At 41.3% G+C, this 24951-nt stretch overlaps 1 protein-coding gene across 1 annotated transcript in view; it reads left to right on the forward strand.

Moving 5' to 3' along the window:
- The window catches only part of MORN2 (MORN repeat containing 2), a 33542-nt gene extending 8700 nt beyond the window's left edge, over positions 1 to 24842 (forward strand). Inside the window, exons 4-5 of the mRNA XM_063443626.1 lie at positions 14410 to 14546; positions 24354 to 24842. Of these exons, the coding sequence (XP_063299696.1) occupies positions 14410 to 14546; positions 24354 to 24456 (240 nt within the window). The 3' untranslated portion in view covers positions 24457 to 24842. The remainder of the gene's footprint in view (positions 1 to 14409; positions 14547 to 24353) is intronic.
- Positions 24843 to 24951: the final 109 nt, after the last annotated feature.

Consider the following 24951-nt stretch of genomic DNA (forward strand, 5'->3'; position numbering starts at 1 on the left):
CACCTAGTAAAAGTAAAAGCAGAGTTCTCTGCTTTTACTTTTTCTAGGTGTATCTTATATATTTTGTGCTCACATTGTGAATATGTTAGGTAAATTTAGATGTGAGAAATATAAATTGGCAACTGCAGGAACAATGGTGATTTTGGACCGTGGTGTGGAATAGTCTGGGAGCACCACAGTCATGTTCCCAGCAACGTTCCATGACGAAAATGGTACGGCATTATCAATGTCCCATTGAGGTCCTGGTGTAGAGGCTATTGGAGGAGGCAATTGGTCGTTCAGGCCTAATGTTAAAAGAAAGGTTGGGGCCCCAGAAATGGAGTCCTTCCCATCTTGAGTTGCCACCAGGACCAGTGAAAGGGCCCCATCTGTATTTGATACCTGTGGTTTGCAAGCGCTGGGTGATAGGTCGAAGGGAAACCCGCAGGGCGAGTGTTGCCCTGCTGAAGTCAACATAGAAAGGAAGGCTGGAATCCTTAAACACCAGCGTTACATAGTTACATAGGCTGAAAAGAGACACGTTTCCATCAAGTTCAGCCTTCCTCACATTTGTTTTTTGCTGTTGATCCAAAAGAAGGCAAAAAAAAAACAGTTTGAAGCACTTCCAATTTTGCAATAACTAGGAAAAATCTCTCTTGACCCCAGAATGGCAGTCAGATTTATCCTTGGACCAAGAATCCATTACCCTACAGTTGAAAAATTATATAAATGAATATTCTGTTTTTGCAAGTATGCATCTAGTTGCTGTTTAAACATATGTACGGATTCTGATAAAACCACTTCTTCAGGCAGAGAATTCCACATCCTTTTTGTTCTTACGGTAAAAAAACCTTTCCTTTGCTTTAGACAAAATATTCTTTCTTCCAGCCTAAAGGCATGCCCTTGTGTCCTATGTAAAGTCCTGTTTGTGAATAGATTTCCAGATAATGGTTTGTATTGGCCTTGAATATATTTGTATAATGTTATAATATCCCCTCTGAGGCGACGTCTTTCTAAACTAAAGAGGTTTAAATTTGTTAACCTTTCTTCATAGCTAAAATGTTCAGTTTCTTTTATTCATTTTGTAGCCCGCACTTTTTCTAGTACCGTAATATCTTTCTTTAGAACAGGTGCCCAAAATTGCACAGCATATTCAAGATGTGGTCTTACCAGTGATTTTATAAAGAGGCAAAATGACATTCTCAGCCCAAGAATTGTTGCCCTTTTTCATGCATGACAATACCTTACTGGTCTTAGCCACTGCTAATTGACATTGCACATTGTTGCATAGTTTGTTGTCTATAACAGTTCCCAAGTCCTGCTTGCCATGGACGGCTGCCATTAGCATCTGTTTATCAGTGAGACATTGGAATATAACTATAGCGTTCCTGGGTGTTGAAGGGATATTCGTGGACCTAGGAGTGGCCCACCCAAAACACTCCTATGAGGTTTATAACCTGTTTTGGAGGAAACAGTGTGGAGAGCAGACGTTGGACATATTGAGGCAGCTCAATGGCTCCAACTGAATTTGCAGCCCCTCTAATCTTCAGGGTGCATTGCCTGATTTTGTCTTCCACGGTGGGTACTCTGTTTGCGAGGGATTCTTGCTGCTGTGCGACTTGCAGTATAAGTAATGAGGTGTGCATTTGTGCTTGGCGGGGATCTGCTGAGTCCTCCTCCCCTGCTTTCACCTGAACCGTGAGGGTGTGTACCTCTTAACAGACTTGGAAGAGCTTGTTGATGTCTTGCAGGAGGCCCTTGATGTCTGCCTTGTCGCAGTGCATCCTCCCCTCCAGGATCAGTAATCTCTCCAACCCCTGGTGCCAAGATCGGGTTTTTATTGATTTAAAATTAATAATAAATATATATATATATATATATATATATATGTATGTGTATATGTGAATAATATATATATATATATATATATGTGTGTATAAACAAAAGTTTATAATTTTGTTCAGTATATATATATATATATATATATATATATATATATATACTGAACAAAATTATAAACTTTTGTTTTTGCCCCCATTTTCCTGAGCTGAATTTGTAAGAAATGTATATGCCAAACTACAATATTGTATATAACTTTCTGTGTATGTGACTGGTTTCACAAGTTGGGGTAATTTACTTGATAACAGTGTGATAAGGATCAAAGCTTTCAGTTGCATTTTACAACACCCAGCTAAAAAAAAAGCTTACATCCCTCCAGCAGTTCCCCTGCCAGCCAGTTTTAACATCTAGGTGTAACCATGGAAGTGTGTGTTTTCCCAAGCAATCCTGTCCAATCTACCAAGAAACCTAACCAAATGGTCACTTCTTTCACAATGTTACAGTATAGCTGGAGGGAAGAGATCAAAGGGAAAGACTTGTGTAAAGACAGAACTCTCTGAAGAAAGAGGGCGGGATAAACCACTTTTGGGAGGGAAAAGGGAATCTGGGACTTGTAGTTAAAGGGAAACTCCAGTGCCAGAAAAACGATTCGTTTTTCTGGCACTGGAGGGTCCCTCTCCCTCCCACCCACCAATGCCCGGTTACTGAAGGGGTGAAAACCCCTTCAGTCACTTACCTGGGACAGCGGCGATGTCCCTCGCCGCTGTCTCCGCCTCCGCGACGCTCCTCCTAGTGATTACGTCGGCCGGTGGGCGAGACTAATCTCGCTCACCGGCCGAGGAGACCTAATGCGCATGCGCGGAAATTCCGCGCATGCGCATTACGTCTCCCCATAGGAAAGCATTGAAAAATCATTTCAATGCTTTCCTATGGGGTTTTGAGCGACGCTGGAGGTCCTCACACAGCGTGAGGACGTCCAGCGACGCTCTAGCACAGGAAACCTGTGCTAGAACCCAGGAAGTGACCTCTAGTGGCTGTCTAATAGACAGCCACTAGAGGTGGAGTTAACCCTGCAATGTAAATATTGCAGTTTATGAAAAACTGCAATAATTACACTTGCAGGGTTAAGGGTAGTGGGAGTTGGCACCCAGACCACTCCAATGAGCAGAAGTGGTCTGGGTGCCTGGAGTGTCCCTTTAAAGGAACACTATAGTCACCTAAATTACTTAAGCTAAATAAAGCAGTTTTAGTGTATAGATCATTCCCCTGCAATTTCACTGCTCAATTCACTGTCATTTAGGAGTTAAATTACTTTGTTTCTGTTTATGCAGCCCTAGCCACACCTCCCCTGGCTATGATTGACAGAGCCTGCATGAAAAAAGAACTGGTTTCACTTTCAAACAGATGTAATTTACCTTAAATAATTGTATCTCAATCTCTAAATTGAACCTTAATCACATACAGGAGGCTCTTGCAGGGTCTAGCAAGCTATTAACATAGCAGGGATAAAAAAAATCTTAATTAAACAGAACTTGCAATAAAGAAAGCCTAAATAGGGCTCTCTTTACAGGAAGTGTTTATGGAAGGCTGTGCAAGTCACATGCAGGGAGGTGTGACTAGGGTTCATAAACAAAGGGATTTAACTCCTAAATGGCAGAGGATTGAGCAGTGAGGCTGCAGGGGCATGTTCTATACTCCAAAACTGCTTCATTAAGCTAAAGTTGTTCAGGTGACTATAGTGTCCCTTTTATTAAAGCAAGAATGAGTCTTTAAAAGGACAACAGCCGGGGGCAGGGCCTAACCTGCAAGCTGAACAGTCGCATGGTGGAGGGGCTCCCACTACTCATGCTGATTATAGGGAAATACTCACGGACTTAAAGCCCAAAACAATGCTGGGGTGCGCTACCCAAGTTAAGGGCACCCTGGTGAATCGCCTGATACCAAACACTAGAGTTTCCCACAATTGTGAACCCGAGGTGGCACGCTGCGGCCTACAGCGGATGGAGCTGGGGGGAGACGGCCGCTCTCCTCGCCCATGCGCCGGGGGTACAGAGCCACTGACTGTCCGCTCCCCCCCCTCAGGACCGGTGGGGGTGATCCCGGTCCAACCCCTTAAAGCAGCCTGGACTCAACGGACACAGACAGCAGAGCCAAACGAGCAGCCTCTAGCTACAAAGGCTTGCGCAATGGCGGGCACCACGTGCGCTCACAACAGCAGCAAAGAAGAGTACAACACCCTGGCAAGGCTTAATGCTATATTCAATGCCTTCTGGGAGAAATTGGCTAGCAGAGAGCGACAGACTAAAACATCTGTATACTCACCCAAAGAACGTCCCACACGTCCCTGCTACAACCACGTTGGTCCCCGTCCGAAGGGAACCCGAAGATGGTGCCGAAGACGGAGACCTCTCCTGCCTAGCTGCAAACCAGCACAATTGAACCAAGCAGCGGTGCCAACCAGAAAGATCCTACAGGTTTTCCCTAGATTCTGCATGAAGCAGAGACCCACGGTGAAACCGCCGAGAGGCAGACCTCCCTCACAACACTGGATCCTGACAAAGCCACAAAGATCCAGGAAGACTCTGACAGGGGCACAATCTACCAGCAACATATATGCAGATCTCCACAGAACTAGGTTGGCAGACCTGAAGCCGGGACCCACGAAGCTGGACTCAGGTTTGCCCCAGCGGGACTTACATGCCTCACTAACACCCTTCCCTACGCTGGGTATAGGCTGAAGGGGAACTCACATGCTGGGAAGACACGGCGGACCCCGCTCAGAACCCGCCTTGGCCACAACGGACACCACCTAGTCCATTCTGCAGCCTCCAAAACCACTACTTTCTATGCCTAGATATAATGTGAGCCATAGTTTGCTACTGCATGATTGTTAGGGTACACTTTACTCCTATATATCCTTATGGGTTCCCAGCTGCCTCCCTGTCAGCCAGGCTGTCACGTTCACAGTAAATGATGTGGAACACAACTGCAGATTTGTTAGGACTTTGATCTTTTATTAAGACACTTAGATGGAACTGAGACTTCAGTTCCAGAATTACAGTTACTGTTTCTTTAAATAATAAACGGTTCGTTTCATTTAGCATTGACAAGGTTCAGAATTCATTAGCATCCGTTATTCTTGTTAACAGTTCAAATTATAAGAGATCATATACATTGGAATTATCAGCAGACAAGACTGGTGCAGTATAACTTAAATAATACTTGTTTTGAGGGATGCTGTAGCAGGCTTGCTGAACAACTTGATAGAAGACTTTAGTATGAAGAAATAAGATTATCTGTAGCAAGACAGGTACAGCTGAACTTGAATAATACTTGATTTGAGGAAAGCTGTAGCAGGATTGCTGAACAACTTGATAGCAGACTTTAGTATGGAGAAATAAGATTATCTGTAGCAAGACAGGTACAGCTGAACTTGAATAATACTTGATTTGAGGAAAGCTGTAGCAGGATTGCTGTACAACTTGATAGCAGACTTTAGTATGGAGAAATAAGATTATCTGTAGCAAGACAGGTACAGCTGAACTTGAATAATACTTGATTTGAGGAAAGCTGTAGCAGGATTGCTGTACAACTTGATAGCAGACTTTAGTATGAAGAAATAAGATTATCTGTAGCAAGACAGGTACAGCTGAACTTGAATAATACTTGATTTGAGGAAAGCTGTAGCAGGATTGCTGTACAACTTGATAGCAGACTTTAGTATGAAGAAATAAGATTATCTGTAGCAAGACAGGTACAGCTGAACTTGAATAATACTTGATTTGAGGAAAGCTGTAGCAGGCTTGCTGGAGAACTTGATAGCAGACTTTAGTAAGTTGAAATAAAGCTTTAACATTGTTAGCTCTTAACTCAGAGACTGTAAATTACTTAACTTCTGGAAGTAGAGGGATTGTGTCCCCAGCTCTCCTCAGAGGCGGTTGCTTCAGTGAATGGTTGCCGAGAGTGCTGGTAGTTGTCTGTGATGAAGAGAGATGTTGGGGACTTGAATATTCCTCCAGTCCGGTCTAGTAGCGAGTGGTCGTCTCACCGAGGTATGTGAGCCGGTGAGTTTGGCGCGGTACGCGTTTCAATAATCCAGCGTCTATCAGCTGGTGCGGTCGCATTAAATAGCCGACCACGGCAATGGGGGTGTGGCTAAGCTCCGTCAAACCCGGAAGCATGAGGAGACATCGGGAGGCTTAAGGCCTGACAGTACCCCCACCCTAATGAGCAACCTCAGGGTGCTATCTCAACATGGTTTAGAAGGGTAGCGTCTATGAAAAGCAGAAATCAATTTATCAGCATGGATTCCAGAGGAGTTTTCCCAAGTATCTTCACCAAGTCCATATCCCTTCCATCTAATGAGGTATTGTAATGAGCCACGATGAATCCTTGAATCAAGAATTTTCTGAATCTTGTATTCTTCTTTATCCTGGACTAAAACAGGATCAGGAGAAGTAGTTACAGCTCCATGGAAAGGATGAGGATGATGAGTTTTAAGTAAGGATACATGGAAAACAGGATGAATTTTCAAAGTAGATGGAAGCTTCAATTCAACAACATTACAGTTGATTATTGACTTAATTGGAAATGGACCATGAAAAAGGGAACTTAACTTCTTAGATGGCCAATTTATGAAAATGTCCTTTGAGGAAAGCCAGACAAGATCCCCAATCCCATAATTGGGGGAAGAATTTTCTTTAATATCAAAATTTTTTCTTTGAGTGGATGATGCAAATTCCAAAAGTTCATGTAAAAATTTGAATAGGGATGACATATGAGAGATTTGATTCGAAACAGAAGAATTAGACGAAAGATTTGTTTGAGCAGGAAACAAGGAGGGATGAAATCCATAATTGGAAAAAAATGGAGTCATCTTGCTATTAGTATGATAGGAGTTGTTGTATACGAATTCTGCCATGGGCAACCAGGTTATCCAATCGTCTTGTAAGTGAGAACAATAACATCGTAGATATTGCTCTAAGTATTGGTTGACTCCTTCAGTTTGTCCATCAGTTTGGGGATGATATGCGGATGTCAGTTTACGTTGGATATGTAGAGAAGTACATAATGCGTTCCAGAATTTGGAGGTAAACTGAGTCCCTCGATCTGAAATGATTTCCTCGGGCAGTCCATGAAGTTTTACAATATTGTCAAGAAATAATTTTGAAAGTTCAGAGGATGAGGGTAACATCTTTAAAGGGATAAAATGGGACATTTTCGTGAAGCGGTCCACTACCACTAGAATGGTGGTATGCTGTTGAGAAGGGGGAAGATCCACCAAGAAGTGCATAGAAATGGATTGCCAAGGTTTTCCGAGAATCGGTAGGTTCAATAATTGACTACTTAGGTACTGAGGTCCTTGTTTGGATCTTTGGCAGATTGAACAGGTTTTAACATATGATTTAATGGTTTTGCCTTGATGAGGCCACCAATAATATCTCTTGGACAATTCAAGGGTCTTTTTTATACCTGGATGATCTGCCAGGTTAGAATCATAAAATTGAGCACTTGATTTCTGAAAGCAGGAGGTACATAAATTCGGTCTTTGAAATAGTAGAGACCGTCTTTCTTCGATAGTTTAACTGATGTAGGAAGATTAAGAGTATCTTTACTGAGTCCTTTTATGTCGTCGAGAAGGGAAGATAAAGTCCCAACGACTGTATGAGGAGGAGGCTCCAGTTCGGTGTCCGAATAACACGAGGTTATAGCTGGTTCTTTAGTAGGCTGAAGGATTGGAATATGTTGCAAGCATGTTTTCTTGCAATAATCGGAGTTAAAGGTAAGAGAAAAGGGGGACCAAGAGATTTGAGGGTTGTGGTTCCTTAACCAGTTGATCCCTAATATAATAGGAAAAAACGGTGATGAGATAACATCAAATATAAGATTTTCAGTATGAGTATGATTGGTGGTTACTTTTAGAGGGATGGTTTCATGAAGTATTGGTCCCGATGAAATGAGGGACCCGTCAATCACTCTAACAGGAACAGAAGTTCTTTTACGAATACAAGGAATTTTATTCTTTGTTACAAAGGCTGAGTCAATGAATACTCCATTTGCACCGGAATCGATGACAGCCTTGGTAATAATTCTTTTATTGTCCCACTGTAATATGAGAATGATAGGGGACATTTGAGTATTTGCTGTAGAAGGGAGTGCACTTATGATGGAAGAGGCATGAGTCTGCCTACTGCCCTTTATCCGTTTCAATAAAGGACAATCAGAGACCAAATGAACTTGAGAGGCACAATACATGCAGAGGTTTAATATACGTCTTCGATTTTTCTCTTCAGGAGTGAGGGGACTTCTTATTACCCCTATTTCCATAGGTTCGATTGGTAAGGATGGGTTGTCAGAAGGCTCTGGAGGATGAAATGATTTTTTCCCAGTTGAAGTTAAGAGAGCCTTTTCGGCCTTTCTTTCTCTAAGCCTTCTGTCAATGCTGATCGATAGATGAATCAGAGCATTCAAAGTAGTAGGGAGTTCTATTCTAGATAGTTCATCTTTTACAGCTTCAGATAAGCCGATTCGAAATTGGTTGCGCAATGCGATGTCATTCCATTGCGTTTCTACTGCCCATCTTTTAAACTCAGCGATATAATCTTCAACGGGTCTATGTTTTTGCAGCAAGGTTCTAATTGTTAATTCAGCAGTATTTTGTTTGTAAGGATCTTCATAGAGAAGAGACATGGCTTTAAAGAATTCCTCCAGTGAATCTAAGATGGGGTCATAATTGTCCAAAAAGGAATGGGCCCAGGACATAGGTTCACCTCTCAGAAATGAGATAACTGAAAAAAACTTGGATCTTTCTGTGGGATAAGATCTAGGTTTTAAAGCAATCAATAATTTGCAGGAATTAAAAAACTCCCTATATTTGGAACGATCACCATAACATTTTTCAGGGTTACATACAGCAGGATCGCTAGTTGAGTGCAGAACAGTATGAGGAGAATGCGTTTGTAAGTCTCTGACATAAGTGAGAATTCTTTCATTTGTAACTTGCAGGTCTTGCACACCTTGGTTAAGTGTATCGACTCGTTGATTCAGCAAAAATACTTTAGAATCGAAATCTGCTGGTTCCATTACAAAGGCTGGATTATTCTGTCACGTTCACAGTAAATGATGTGGAACACAACTGCAGATTTGTTAGGACTTTGATCTTTTATTATGACACTTAGATGGAACTGAGACTTCAGTTCCAGAATTACAGTTACTGTTTCTTTAAATAATAAACGGTTCGTTTCATTTAGCATTGACAAGGTTCAGAATTCATTAGCATCCGTTATTCTTGTTAACAGTTCAAATTATAAGAGATCATATACATTGGAATTATCAGCAGCAAGACTGGTGCAGTATAACTTAAATAATACTTGTTTTGAGGGATGCTGTAGCAGGCTTGCTGAACAACTTGATAGAAGACTTTAGTATGAAGAAATAAGATTATCTGTAGCAAGACAGGTACAGCTGAACTTGAATAATACTTGATTTGAGGAAAGCTGTAGCAGGATTGCTGAACAACTTGATAGCAGACTTTAGTATGGAGAAATAAGATTATCTGTAGCAAGACAGGTACAGCTGAACTTGAATAATACTTGATTTGAGGAAAGCTGTAGCAGGCTTGCTGGAGAACTTGATAGCAGACTTTAGTATGGAGAAATAAGATTATCTGTAGCAAGACAGGTACAGCTGAACTTGAATAATACTTGATTTGAGGAAAGCTGTAGCAGGATTGCTGTACAACTTGATAGCAGACTTTAGTATGGAGAAATAAGATTATCTGTAGCAAGACAGGTACAGCTGAACTTGAATAATACTTGATTTGAGGAAAGCTGTAGCAGGATTGCTGTACAACTTGATAGCAGACTTTAGTATGGAGAAATAAGATTATCTGTAGCAAGACAGGTACAGCTGAACTTGAATAATACTTGATTTGAGGAAAGCTGTAGCAGGATTGCTGTACAACTTGATAGCAGACTTTAGTATGAAGAAATAAGATTATCTGTAGCAAGACAGGTACAGCTGAACTTGAATAATACTTGATTTGAGGAAAGCTGTAGCAGGCTTGCTGGAGAACTTGATAGCAGACTTTAGTAAGTTGAAATAAAGCTTTAACATTGTTAGCTCTTAACTCAGAGACTGTAAATTACTTAACTTCTGGAAGTAGAGGGATTGTGTCCCCAGCTCTCCTCAGAGGCGGTTGCTTCAGTGAATGGTTGCCGAGAGTGCTGGTAGTTGTCTGTGATGAAGAGAGATGTTGGGGACTTGAATATTCCTCCAGTCCGGTCTAGTAGCGAGTGGTCGTCTCACCGAGGTATGTGAGCCGGTGAGTTTGGCGCGGTACGCGTTTCAATAATCCAGCGTCTATCAGCTGGTGCGGTCACATTAAATAGCCGACCGCGGCAATGGGGGTGTGGCTAAGCTCCGTCAAACCCGGAAGCATGAGGAGACATCGGGAGGCTTAAGGCCTGACACAGGCTATGCTAACTCACAACCCTCTCTCTTGAACGCAGCATGGGTACACTAACCCAGATGTAATGAGGGAGCACACCAAGTTTCTGCTGCCGGTCAAACAGGCTCTTACATTACATTAAGTCAATGTCTATAAGCCTGTTTACGATTTTAAATCAATGTAAATGCCATGTCCGAGAATTCCGTGGATCTGTTTAAATCTCATGTGCTCCAGGTACTGTTTACTTTTCAATAATTTGCCTAGCATGCTAACCCAATTGATTATAATGGCAAAGTGTAAGCTCTTTTGTTTTACATTCACATGCCTACCACAATTACCAATATGCACAACCTTTTATAACTGACCATACGTTCATATCCTGTTTAAAAAAAAGAAAAAGAAAAACGTGCACCTAACTCTTGTCATGGTAATGTATGTTTTGATGCTAAATTGGTAAATGTTGCTGTATAAAAATTGTGCTGAATTTTCCACATGCTGACCAACTGTTAACATATGTCTGGTTATATGCTAGTAAATGCTGTTGGGGCATGATGAGCCCACTTGTTATATTTTCATGCACTCCAAAAAAAAAGGACAACAGCCATGGAGGCTCTCGCTCTCTCTCTCTCTCTCTTTGTCTCTTTTGGAGAGGACAGCGTAGCAAGCGGGTGCCATGGTGAACTGAGAGAGGCTGTCCCAAATTACCCAAGATGAAGGCGCAAGGGGAAGACCTGCATTTAAATGTTTAAGTATTGCCCTTTTATCATGTAGCTTTTGATTATGTACTGGATATAATGTATAATGTGCAATGTGTATATCCTTTTAAAATCTAACAGTATCCTTAAATAATATTTGCAATACATTTTATTATACACTTGACACTCAAAGATTTAAGACTTTTAGTATGTACACAAATTTCTCGAACTGCAGTCAGGTCGAGACCCTGATGGGGACGACGGGCATGCAGTTGAGCTTCCCTGAGAAGGTTTCTGAAAGTTTGTGCAGAAATTCTTTGGTTATGCAAACCATTTGTTGCAGCAGCGGTCCAGGTGGCTGGTCTCAGACGATCTTGGAGGTGAAGATGCTGGATGTGGCGGTCCTGGGCTGGTGTGGTGAAATTAACATTCAATTCACGGCAACAGCTCTGGTGGACATTCCTGCAGTCAGCATGCCAATTGCACGCTCCTTAAAAACTTGCGACATCTGTGGCATTGTGCTGTGTGATAAAACTGCACATTTTAGAGAGGCCTTTTATTGTGGCCAGCCTAAGTCACACCTTTGCAATAATCATGCTGTCTAATCAGCATCCTGATATGCCACACCTGTGAGGTGGATGGATTATCTCGGCAAAGGAGAAGTGCTCACTAACACAGATTTAGACAGATTTGTGAACAATATTTGAGAGAAATAGGCCTTTTGTGTACATAGAAAAAGCCTTAGATCTTTGAGTTAAGCTCATGAAAAATGGGGGCAAAAACAAAAGTGTTGCGTTTATAATTTTGTTCAGTGTATATACATATTTTTTCATGAGAGTTACTCAGCCTCCTGGATGGACTTCTGACTTTGCTCTGCTATTTGGAGTGAGTTTCTGACTCATGCATGTGACGGAGTGTGTCTGAAAGTGCACGTGACTCTCTGTCTTTGTGTATGCGACTGAATATGACAGTGTATATATGTGACTGTGTGTATGTGACTTTTTGCCTCTGACAGTGTGTAAGGAAACCAAGTGTATTTAAACCTCAATCGGTAGTTTCCTCCCGAACCACCAGAGCCTAGTGAACATAGCCCTCCATTCGGTAGTTATGGTAGACGAATCCCAGTGTAATTCCAATAGTGTCCCTGGATAATTCCCTCAGTAAGACACACAAACTCCCAAACAGCATACGTAGTCAGAAGAAGGGTACAAAGATGAACTGAGGTGCTGGCACACCCAGTCTGGTTTTTATTACCATTTTGTAAATACAGGACCACCCACAGGGAGGGACAAAACAACCAATCATAACAATATACATACTGTACATCCCTTCCCCGCAGATAACCATTTAACATAATTACAATGGAACATAATTTCCCCCAAAGTCTGGATGTACACAAAGTCTGGATGTTCCCCCAGATAGCTGTACTCTGGGGGACCAACATATGAAAAAATCAGTCCATTCGGTTCAGCTGTTCGGGAGATACGGGACTTAGAAGTTTTGACCGACTGCACAGGCAAAGTAGCCGAAAACAGTTCCACACATTCTGGCCCTGCAGTCGGTCTTGGTTCTCATGAAAAATCTCCCGCACGGCCGGCCATCCAGCTACCATCCACGGTTCGCTTGACTCCCCATCTGTCAGTGAGTACCTACCGAATGCCCGGTCATTCGGTAGTTTCCCTGGGGTTCTACCGAAGGTATGGAGGATTCAGCGGTGTTCGCCTATTTGAGTGTCCGTTTTCAGTTCCGGACACTCGACGGCAAACACCGCTGTTCGGGAGCTAAAATGACCGCGGCCACGTGGAAGTCCCGAAATGGCGGCGATGTATCCCGTTCGTGCAGAACTTTTGGTCGAACATGCCCAGCAAGCAAGGAGGTAAAGAGTTCCTAATGGGCAACGGGGTGGTCTCGATTCGGTAGTTTTACCTACCGAATGCCATAGGGAAAGCCAACATGAAATAAGGAAATATCAATTGTCATTTTAACGCCAAATAGGGGAATAAGGGGAATTCCTTGACACAGTGTAACTGAGAATGTGACTGTGTATGTCTGTGTTTGTGACTTCATGTATGTGACTGTGTGCGTGGGTTTTTATGTGGGTATTTATGGCTTTGTTCATTGGGACCTATCCCAGATAACCACATAAATTAAATAACCTCATAAAAGATATTTAACCATTATTGCTGCAGTAGGACACAAAACTATCCTTCAGGTTTGGAAGCATCCGGGTACACCACATTTGCATTTATTATTTGCTGCAATCTCTTTTCTATTTAAAATGAATTGGTTCAAAAAACTCTCCAGAAATGAAATTTTTATATCCCTACCCTGGATTCTTCTTTCCAATTAAAGGTCAAGGTCCTCTTGGAGTACACACATGGTTCCCACTTTTCAGAACTACCTGGGGTGTTAGACAGATGAGGGATCTTGTGGGCCAGCGACACATTTTGAATCTCTTTTTATGTAAAACTGTAGTTTTACGTTTGTGACTTGTTTACCTTTGCCATTGACCTAGTTACAAATGTGTACCAAACTTGTCACGCTACCCGCACTAACTTCCTCTGACATACCTGTATTAGTACAGGGGCCTGTTTTTTTTCTTGTGGGGGTGGTGGAACAGGAGAAGAGGGCAGCCATCATAGTGGTTTGTTAATTATTTTAATTTCATTTTATGGATTTTTTTTGTATTTGTTAAATTTGAATTAGAATGTCGCTTATAAAATTCTGTTGTATACCATAAGTGTTTGTAATAATATCTGGAATTCTTAATAAAAATGTATTTTCAAAAAGAGGCAACTACAAACACAATTTCCAAGCCTCATTTTAATAATCTTTCCAAATTCAATACTGTAAGCAAATCTTTTCAAATGATTTATCTACCGATGTCACCGTGAAAGGCTATGGGAATTTTTGTAGATAAATCATTTGCAAAGGTTTTCTAACAAGATTCAGTCATTTGGAACACTTATTAAATTAAGGACAAAATGATCTATTTTTTTTTTTAAATATGATTTTGCAGCAATTATCTGGTGGGACACTGCCCTAATAGCTCTTACAGATAATACCTCTATACTAATAACTTTGAATAAAACTAATTAGTTTTAGAAAATCCAAAAGTGCATGTGTATTCGTATCGCATATTTTTACACACGCTATTTTCCCAAAATGATAAAGTGTATGTGTAGCTTATACAAGCAACTTTACAAAATGTAGTATAAAACATGACTTTATTGTTTCCCCAATAACCTGGGTTTAAAGTTGTAGGTGATTATTAATAGTGTTAGATAACGGGGTTCAACAAAAATATTTATTGTATCCATGACTTTGCATCAAACAAAAATTTACAGCACCGCACGAGGAATTGCATACTAATATAATGTGGCATGCAATATGTCTCATTTAGTGTGAACCAATAATAGAATATTTTTTTTATCTTTTCATAAATAGATGAATGGTACTGGAAAATTAGAACATCCTTCAGGAGCAATCTATGAAGGGGAATTTGTGGATAATATGTTTCATGGTAAAGGTGCTTATACATTTCCTGATGGATCTAGATACGTTGGAAGCTTCAACCAGAACAAGTAAGCCAAGCAAGCCATCAGAATGTTCTAGGCAGAGGATATAGGCCCTTAGAAGATGAAGGCCATAATGGGTGTTTGTTTTTAACGAACAATTATACAGCCTTTTAAACTAATAATATTCAGACCATCTTCTATACAGAGGTGACATTTAATCTATATAGGCCAAGTAAAATATGTGGTGTATCATTGCAATTTATCATAAATCTGAGCAGCTATCTGGTTAGACTTTATTTCCTTGCCAAATTTCAGTCAAACATAAGCACTCACTTGATCGAGTTGAAGGATGACTGTAGTTCCAGACTCACAATCCAGTAGATATGTAGTAACAATCAAATTGTCAGACTCTCCAGCACACATGGCATAGCCCCCTTAAACACATAAGTACAATAAGTGTCATGAAAAGTGCTTAAAGAGACACTATAGTCACCAAAACAACTTTAGCTTATCGAAACAGCTGAAGTTTCACTGCTCAATTCACTGCCATTTAGGAGTTAAATCACTTTTGTTTTTTTGCAGCCCTAGTCACTCCTCCCCTGACTGTGACTTACACAGCCTGCATGAAAATAAAATGGTTTCATTTCAATTAGATGCAACTTACTTGAAAAGTAAATGGAGCTTTAATTACATACAGAAGGTTTCAGCAGGGTCTACCAAGCTAGTTACAGAGCAGGAGACAAGACATTCTAATTTGCAATATAGGAAGCATAAACATTAGATTACACTTTACGGGAAGTGTTTAGGAATGCTGTTCAAGTCACATGCAGGAAGGAGTAACTATGGCTGCATAAGCAAAGTGATTAAACTCCTAAATTGCAGAGAACTGAGCAGTGAGACTGCAGGGGCATAATCTATACACTAAAACAGGTTTATTAAGCTAAAGTTGTTATGTTGACTATTAAACTTTCAATGTTTTCAAGATTACCATCTTCTAAAGATCTAAAGAAGTCTACAAAGGTGAACCCTGGAAGACCATTTTCACTAAAAATAAACGTGTAAAGAAAGTTGGAAGTACAGGTGATACTCGAAAAATTAGAATATCGTGCAAAAGTTCATTTATTTCAGTAATGCAACGTAAAAAGGGAAACTAATATTTGAGATAGACGCATTACATGCAAAGTAAGATAGTTCAAGCCGTAATTTGTCATAAGTGTGATGATTATGGCTTACAGCTCATGTAAACCCCAAATCCACAATCTCAGTAAATTAGAATATTGTGAAAAGGTGCAATATTCTAGGCTCACAGTGTCCCACTCTAATCAGCTAAGTAAGCCATAACACCTGCAAAGGGTTTCTGAGCCTTTAAACGGTCTCAGTCTGGTTCAGTAGGAATCACAATCATGGGGAAGACTGCTGACCTGACAGTTGTGCAGAAAACCATCATTGACACCCTCCATAAGGAGGGAAAACCTCAAAAGGTAATTGCGAAGGAAGTTGGATGTTCCCAAAGTGCTGTATCAAAGCACATTAATAGAAAGTTATGTGGAAGAGAAAAGTGTGGAAGAAAAAGGTGCACAAGCAGCAGGGATGACCGCAGCCTGGAGAGGAATGTCAGGAAAAGGCCATTCAAATGTGTTGGGGACTTTCACAAGGAGTGGACTGAGGCTGGAGTCAGTGCATCAAGAGCCACCACACACAGATGGATCCTGGACATGGGCTTCAGATGTCGTATTCCTCTTGTCAAGCAGCTCCTGAACAACAAACAATGTCAGAAGCATCTTACCTGGGCTAAAGATAAACAGACCTGGTCTGTTGCTCAGTGGTCCAAAGTCCTCTTTTCTGATGAGAGCAACTTTTGCATCTCATTTGGAAACCAAGGACCCAGAGTCTGGAGGAAGAATGGAGAGGCACACACTGCTTGAAGTCCAGTGTGACGTTTCCACAGTCTGTGTTGATTTGGGGAGCCATGTCATCTGCTGGTGTTTGTCCTCTGTGCTTCATTAAGTCCAGGGTCAACGCAGCCGTCTTTCAGGAGATTTTGGAGCACTTCATGCTTCCTTCCGCAGACAAGCTTTATGGGGATGCTGACTTAATTTTCCAGCAGGACTTGGCACCTGCCCACACTGCCAAAAGCACCAAAGCCTGGTTCAGTGACCGTGGGATTACTGTGCTTGATTGGCCAGCAAACTCGCCTGACCTGAACCCCATAAAGAATCTGTGGGGCATTGCCAAGAGAAAGATGAGAGACATGAGACCGAACAATGCAGAAGAGCTGAAGGCCGCTATTGAAGCATCCTGGTCTTCCACAGGCTGATAGCTTCCATGCCACGCCGCATTAAGGTAGTAAATGCTGCAAAAGGAGCCCAAACCAAGTACTGAGTCCATATGCATGCTTATACTTTTCAGAGGTCCGATATTGTTCTATGTACACTCCTTGTTTTATTGATTGCATATAATATTCTAATTTACTGAGATTGTGGATTTGGGGTTTTGTAAGCCATAATCATTGCACTTATGACAAATCACGGCTTGAACTATCTTGCTCTGCATGTAATGGGTTTATCTCATATATTAGTTTCCCCTTTTACGCTGCATTACTGAATGAAATTAACTTTTGCACGATATTCTAATTTTTCGAGTATCACCTGTATGCCTATGCTGGATCACAATGTACGGTGTTTGAAGGGTTATCTTGAATGATAATTCAATAAGTATTGAGAGCAGTCCTGCAGGCAAAAAAGCTGTGCTGACCTAGTTTAGGTATGCATAGGTTCATCAGTCACCGATAATATCCTGCAGACTCACCAAGCGTGATTGTCATGTTCACCAGAACCCATGCAGGCTTACAATGTAATTATGGCCTTGGGAGTGACCTCTATAAAAGGTTCACTACAAAATAAGTAATACAGTTCCTATGTTTGCCTTTATAAACCATGGAATAAAACGCCCAGGGATTTATGTTGATCTTTATTAAGATCAAATGTAAGTGATTGTATGACATCCACATCCAGTAGTAAGTAAAGATGATGCCCAGGTACCTCGAGAAAATACTTAAAATAATTATTATGCTATCATACCTAATGCATAGATCTTCGAAGTCAGTGCTTACCCACAATGCACAATTTCATGATCCCTTCTTTCGTATTGAATTATTGAAATTTGTGAACCACTTTATAGGATTCAGGGGCATACAAATAGTATTCTTGTTTATACATTTTTGAAGATCCCCATAAATAACCAACAACACCATGTGTTTATATAGACATAATTGGCACATTCATCATGACAAATGTGATCAATATAAATATGTTTGTGGCCAAAAAGACACAATTGTAAAACACATTCTTCTCTATACATGTAAAGAAAATATAATCTGCTATATCCAGAATTTTTCTTTCAGTTTGGCTATTTAGATTAAATGCAGCATATTTCCTTGCGACTTGTCTTTATTTATATTTATTGTCTTTTCTTCCTTATGTTTTTCAATACGTGGGCATCTCCAATTTGTTCTTGTCTGTCTATGATGTCTGCTGTTTGCCCTTCTGTGAAATTTTTTTTGACTGATGAATTGTGGGTAAATTATTTTAGCAGGGGCGTGGCCTGACTGGGAAGCAGTGCAGTCGCATGAAACTAGAGCTCCCAGGCCTCAAGCAGATAACTCGCTAAAATCGGGGGCAAACTTAACTAAACTGGCTCCTCATTCACCGCTTCTTACTCTGCAGACACCGGCGAACAAGGGGATACCTTATATGCCAGGAAAACTCGCAGGAATGACCGAGCTGAGGACTGGGGCCTATACTAAGCAGGGCAACGGAGAGGCGGCCGCTCTCCCAGCCCATAATCGCACGCAGCACCCGCAGCAGACGACTACCCCCCCCCTTCGGACCGGTGGGGGTTATCCCGGTCCCACACGCCTTGACTGGCAAAACCCAGAAGAAACTAGCAGCACCAAACTTGCAAGCAATCCTTGATATTAAAATGGCGGACAAGCAACCTCGTGGACAAACGGGGCCTTCACTACGACGCCCCAACACGCCTGACTCCCTTAATACCCGCCTAGACAAACTATTTGACGCCTTCTGGGCTAAGATCGCGGCCCGACATAAGGCTGAGCGAACCCAGCTACTAGTGAGCGGTGATGCGGAGGGCCTACATGGCGGCACAGACCGGAGCGGGACCAGGCTGCCCTCGGGCGAAGCCGTGCAACCACAGCCCAAGACACTCCAAACCAGCCCATCTGGGCCTAGGGCCACCAGGGGATAAACCCCGGAGCATCGGCCACGCAGGCGGAGACCCGTACGCCGAAGGCGGCATACCTTCAACCCCAGGATCTCCAGACCTACCCCGAAAGGGAAGGACTCGGCCTTTGATAGCCCCCGAGTCCGCGGCCGCAAGGTGCCGGCTCTACAACGGGCCCGGAGCGGGAGGGCACCACTGACTAGCTCCCGACCGACCGCCAAACTCCATGCCACCCCACGCAAGCTTCAAAGGGCGCGGCAACACGCATCTGTGGTAAGAACCCTTCCAGCGCACAAAACACTGAGCCCAGCGAAGCCATCAGCAACACAGAGGGGAAAACTGCCGGGATACAGACCCCAGCCCTACATCGAACTTTGCATGCCACGGAGAGCCGAATCCCTGATTACTGACCAGCACAACCACCTACCTGGGACTTACACTGATATTAACTCACCCTCCTCAATCTGCGACTGGACACACCAGGGTAGGAGAGCAGAGCAGCGGCAACCAGGCAAAAGACGGCCGAGCGGCATTGGCTGACTGTGACTAACATTACCTCACAATACGTAAAGCAGAGCCCGTGTCTCCTTACTTTTTTCCTTTTTCTTTTATCACTTTTTTCTAATGCCGTTGTAATTTTAAGTTTAAATGTATATGTGTCAGAACAAGGGCCCATTCAACATGAGACCTAACCGGATTTAAGCAAGCTAGCAACATATAATGATAAATATAGTCAGCACAGAGCTAAATCAGCAGGTTCTAGTCTCTCCTATTATAATGGTATAGGCTCATTTACCCTAGACCGGCCTACATTACCTGTCATAACCGACATTTACTTAACTTGCAAACTAATGTATCAGTAGTATATAATTCTCTTCTGGGTCTGCACCCTCAGTCTGTAACCTGTGAGTAAATCGTGTTAATCTTATTCCCTACCTATCGACGTAACATAAGATTGCAAACTGCATTATAAGCATAAATGTACCTCCTCCTGTTACCCGAAGTTCAATGCCTAATTAACCTAGCATGAAACCATGTTAATGTGACGCAACTTATTGTTTTCCAGCGTGTTTATATAATATAAAATGAGGCTGATACTCCTACGAGATTCTGTAATTAGTCATGATGTTTCTCACCTGTATGACCCCTGCAAATCTGCCTCTCTTCATTCTGTACCACCATAACCACTTGCCTCAATAAAATAAAGATTGACAAAAAAAAAAAAATATTTTAGCAAACTTTTCTTAATATAATAATAATAATAATTTGCGATTTTTATAGCGCTTTTCTCCCTGTGAAACTCAAAGCACTTTACAAATATACAAACATAAAGACATAAAAGTTAGGAGTTTTTGAAGGTCAGATGAGCGGACTGAATGCCTGATGGAAGAGGTGGGTCTTTAGCTTTTTTTTTTTAAAAAGTCTGTAAGGACTGAATGCCTGATGGAACTTTAACACCTGTCGACAGCATAGATTGTCATGCACTGAAAGTATGAGCATGGTTAAATCTCTGCTGATACCAAGGTTCCCCAGGTATCACTGATGTCAGCTGGGGCCACAAATAGTGGCTCTGGAGTGACAAATGAGCTGTAAAAGTGAGCATAGCACATAGCCCTTTAGATCCATTTAAATACTGGAGCTGGGCGATTGCACTCTACCACAGTGATTGTGAGTCTGCCCCAAGTATGAGGGAGACCCCAAGGTTCCGAAAACACACTGGTTAGGTCTCCCTGCATGTCCTCTGCCCAGTGATCAGTGCTGGGCTTTATCAACTGCCTGCCACTGATTACAGTTTCAGGAGCTGCAGAAGGGCAATCTCGTTCTCATGTTGCAACCACACAGTACATAGTGCTAAGTACTCCAGCAGAGGGAATTCCTCAGAGTAGGATAAAGTGGTGGGATTTAGGGTTTGTATTGTGGATTAGTGGTTTAATTAGGGGCAAGATTATCAGGGTTATTTACTAAGGTGAGAGTTCACAGAGTAGCTGCATTTAAAGCATAAATACAAAAAGACAAGTCCTGCGCTCAAACTCCCACAACTATTGAGCAGCAACGACCATAACACACATCAGCCCCAATACATACAGTAAAAAACAAAGAAAAAGGTAACTTGCGCTCTTCCCAAATTCCCATGCACATTCAAACATATGGAGGCCACCTCGTTTCTCCAATGGCCATGAGAGAGTTTAGCCCACCAGCCACGTCAAGGCAAACCTCTCAGGTGGGTCCTACACTAACCTTTCGCCTTGCTTCCTTGAGCTTCTGGCAAAGATATTTCTAATGATAACAAATATCCTTCTCTGTCTCATTAGAGATATCCAGAAGCTCAAGAAAGCAAGGTGAAAGGTTAGTGTAGGACCCACCTGAGAGGTTTGCCTTAAAGTTGCGGGTGGGCTAAACTTTCTCATGGCCATTGGAGAAACTAGGTGGCCTCCATTTGTTTGGATGTGCATAAAGATTTGGGAAGAGCGCAGTTTACTTTTTTCTTTGTTTTTTACTGCATTTGAAGCATAGGTGACTTAGAGAATTTTTCCAGATTGGCTATTTTAACATTAAATTTGAAATTCAGTTTGAATTATCACTTTAATAAATAACTCTGTAGGTTAGGATTAGGGGGAAATATAGACTTGTGGGGGCGGAGCCTAACCTTGAGCCAGAGCGAACGCCATCTCGCTCCGATCACGAAGCTGAAAAAAAGCTTGATTTTGCAGGATTTTACCCTACCATCAGTTGCATAAACACTGGCAAACCCCGAGGTGAACTCTAAAGAGGCACTCTATGCCTTTTCATACCGGCCGCCAAAGCGAAATGGCAAAAGCAGAGGTCTGGGGCCTACAGATGTGTCTGCACTGCTCGGCAGCCTCGAGCCCTTTGAAGACTTTGAAACGGAAGCCTCCCCGATCGCTCCCTTACCTTATCGGACTTCGACCATGGGGCGGCGTACTCAGAAGTCCACTATGGGGCCGTCCTCAGGGTCCAGGGTCTTGCTGACAGCACTATTGGGCAAGTTGCCACTAATGTTTGAAGGTTCTAATCTCTCTTTCTACCAAGATCTCACAAGGTCCACACTGCAATGGCGAAGATTCCTGAACCCTGTCACCTGCCAGCTTAGAACGGCGGGAATAGAATATCACTGGAGATCTCCCAGGTTCCTAGTGCTGTCTCACAAAGGGACAGCACACAAAATTCCTATGCTTGCTGAAGCACCAAATTTTCTCTGAATTCTGGGCTTAAAGTTTCTGACGAATAACCCTGCGCAACGATCCAGCACACATGCACGAGACCCATCGCGAGTTGTCCCCTCCACTTCTACGGCTCTAGCGTACTAAGAGTGCTGTGGCTAATTCGCGGTTCTAAGTTTTATTTTTTGTTCAACTTATTTACCTATTTATTTACCTAGTTTTATTGATTACTGTTTAGCCAAATAAAGTTCACATGTTCGGCCTTAGTTCAGCTATTTACACGGAGCCTAACTCCTGTAGCTAGATGCTCTGGCTCTCAGATGACTGGGGATTCACCCATACTCCATGGGGTGCATTGCCACACCAACAGCCCTCTCCCCCGCTGCCCCCAAGGTCAGGGGTACATTTAAAAGACAGCCTGATTGTGCCCTTCCCAATGGGACGCACTGTTGTGCTGATCTCCCTGCACTATTGCCCCCTCATGTGAAAATGTCAATGTTTGGTTCTTTCACTCAGGACCCGTTCTCATCCTTTGGACAAAAGTTGTCTCCTGTTACAAATTTTATGTATACCATGTCCTTTCTTTACTTCTTTACTTCTGTACCCAACCATGCAATGATATAAGAAAAAAAGAAAAAAAAATTCAATAAAAATTGATTGTAAAAAATAAATTAAAAAAATGTAGACTCAAGAATATTAGCAGAATACAAAGATGGTGTACTACAGTAGTGGGACACACGTGGTCTGTATGTTTGCCCCCCCAAAAAACCCACGTTAAAAAAAACACAAAGTGATTAAATATTTTGATCAAGGGTCATGATAAAATTGTAACATTAAATAGCCTGGGGATCTACAAATGCATACTTTTGTGTAGTGGTTTGGATTCTGTGACTATTACAGAAGCTGTTATTTCAGCATGCTAAATTTTTACAAACTTCTAGCTTTAAAACCAGAATTTACTCTTTGCCATGTTTGTTTTATAACGTCTAAAAAATTATTGAAATTCTAGAGATATGGGCATTTTATCATTTAGAACTAATTACTACATTGAGAATGTCTTTTTTTCCCTTATAAAAAAACATTTTATTCCTATTTAATATGGTGTTACACATACATATAGGGTATTAAAAGAGAGCCTTATGTCTGAGAAAAAATATGTACAATATTTATGGGTGTACTTAACCCCTTAAGGACCAAACTTCTGGAATAAAAGGGAATCATGACATGTGTCCTTAACCCCTTAATGACACATGTCATGTGTGACATGTCATGATTCCCTTTTATTCCAGAAGTTTGGTCCTTAAGGGGTTAAGGGGTTAAACAGGGTGAAATTGTGAAAAACGCGTTGAATATCAAAAGAGCCTTGGTCCTTATTTTGTTAAACTCCACCCATTGCCAAAAATAACTAATGACCATGCACTGCTTGAGAAAAAGTTCCAACGTCTTCTTGTGTATAACTAAAAATTAAGGTGAATTTGAAAAAAAATGAAACCAAAAAGAGGTAGAGAACCAAAAACCATTAATTCAAAAGCAAAACCTGCAAAGTGACTGAGCTGCTTTAATCGTGCGTTAAATATTGCTCAAGAAAATGATATTGTTTCAAAAATCATGTAAAATGCAACATAAAATGCAACGTCAAAAGAGACCTTTCTGTATATAGAATTACTTGAGAAACACTCCATTTATAGAAACTCGTCATAGTAATATTACATTAATACAGCATGTAACATTTGATAACATTGGATTTTCAATGTCACCATATATTTGTAACACAGAAGGTACAGCGACTGATCTCTTTATCATACATTATAGAGATGTTACTTTACAATGAAATTTGTGCATTATAGTGTGTAACCCTTTGTTACGTATGCTTTAATGGGACATTCCAATACCCAGATAGAGAAAAACAAATTGTAAAGAACACTGTTTATTAGATATACCCGCAATGAAAACATTCATGAATTGGATTATGCATTTGTTCATTTGGCATTTCTAAAAACAGCTTGCAAAAGCTGCCGAAATTCTGGTCCATGTTAAAAGGCGAGGGCTTGCAAAGGCTGTGCCATTAATATGATGAGCGACTCAACTCCGGACAAACCTATTATTTCTAATTTTATTTTAGTTATGTTGCAGGTATATACAAATCCATACATGAACTGTGAAAAATATCTGGAAAAAGCCTTACAGTATGGCAAGTTTAGTTCATGAACTGAATAATTGCAAATGGGACTACGCTAAAAATACCACTAATTGCACTGCTAATTAAAAGACATTTGCAGTAGTATTTTAGTCTATTTGAGTGTATGTTAATCTGTCAGATGTAATCCAGTTTAAAAGAACAATCAACTCGGAAGCAAGAAAGGCCATCTAGGACAGCAAATTAGAGCATTTCATGCATGAAGTATGTGTCAAAGAGAATCAATTTCACCCCATCTCTTTACTTTCTCAGGATGGAGGGAGAAGGTAAATACGTGGACTCACAGAAGCTCGAGTGGAAAGGAATATTTTATGACACAGCTGCACCAGGACTGAAGCTAAAGTTGGAGATGTAGTTTTTATCCTAAAATCTTCTACAATGTATTGTATTTTGTGCCATATTGCAGTTCATATTATCTAATATGTACAGAAGAAGTGTGTGTGTGTGTGTGTGTGTATATATATACTGAAAGCCCTTCTCAATTTTTGTAAGTTATTGCAACCACCTTGGTATTTGTTGTAATATGCTGAATGTGCCAGTAGGGGGCAATCTACATAGATATTGTACTAGGTGGGGACACTAGAAGGAGTATATAATGGAAAATAAAATACTGTATGATGTGCACTGTCAGATACTAGCAAGTGCAATAACAATCTCATTCTCACAGCAGCTCACTGTAGTATAAACCTAATGTATGTATGTACAGCATAGTATTTAAGCAATTATGTTGTTCAATGATATCTGTTTAAAAAAAAAAAAAAGTGGGCTATAGTCAAAACTAGGCTACTTTAGCCTCAATTTTTTAAAATTCTAAAAATTGCCTTGAGATTTCAAATTATTATTATTATTA

Source organism: Pelobates fuscus, chromosome 2, assembly GCF_036172605.1.
Source record: "Pelobates fuscus isolate aPelFus1 chromosome 2, aPelFus1.pri, whole genome shotgun sequence".
Classification (NCBI taxonomy): Eukaryota; Metazoa; Chordata; class Amphibia; order Anura; family Pelobatidae; genus Pelobates; species Pelobates fuscus.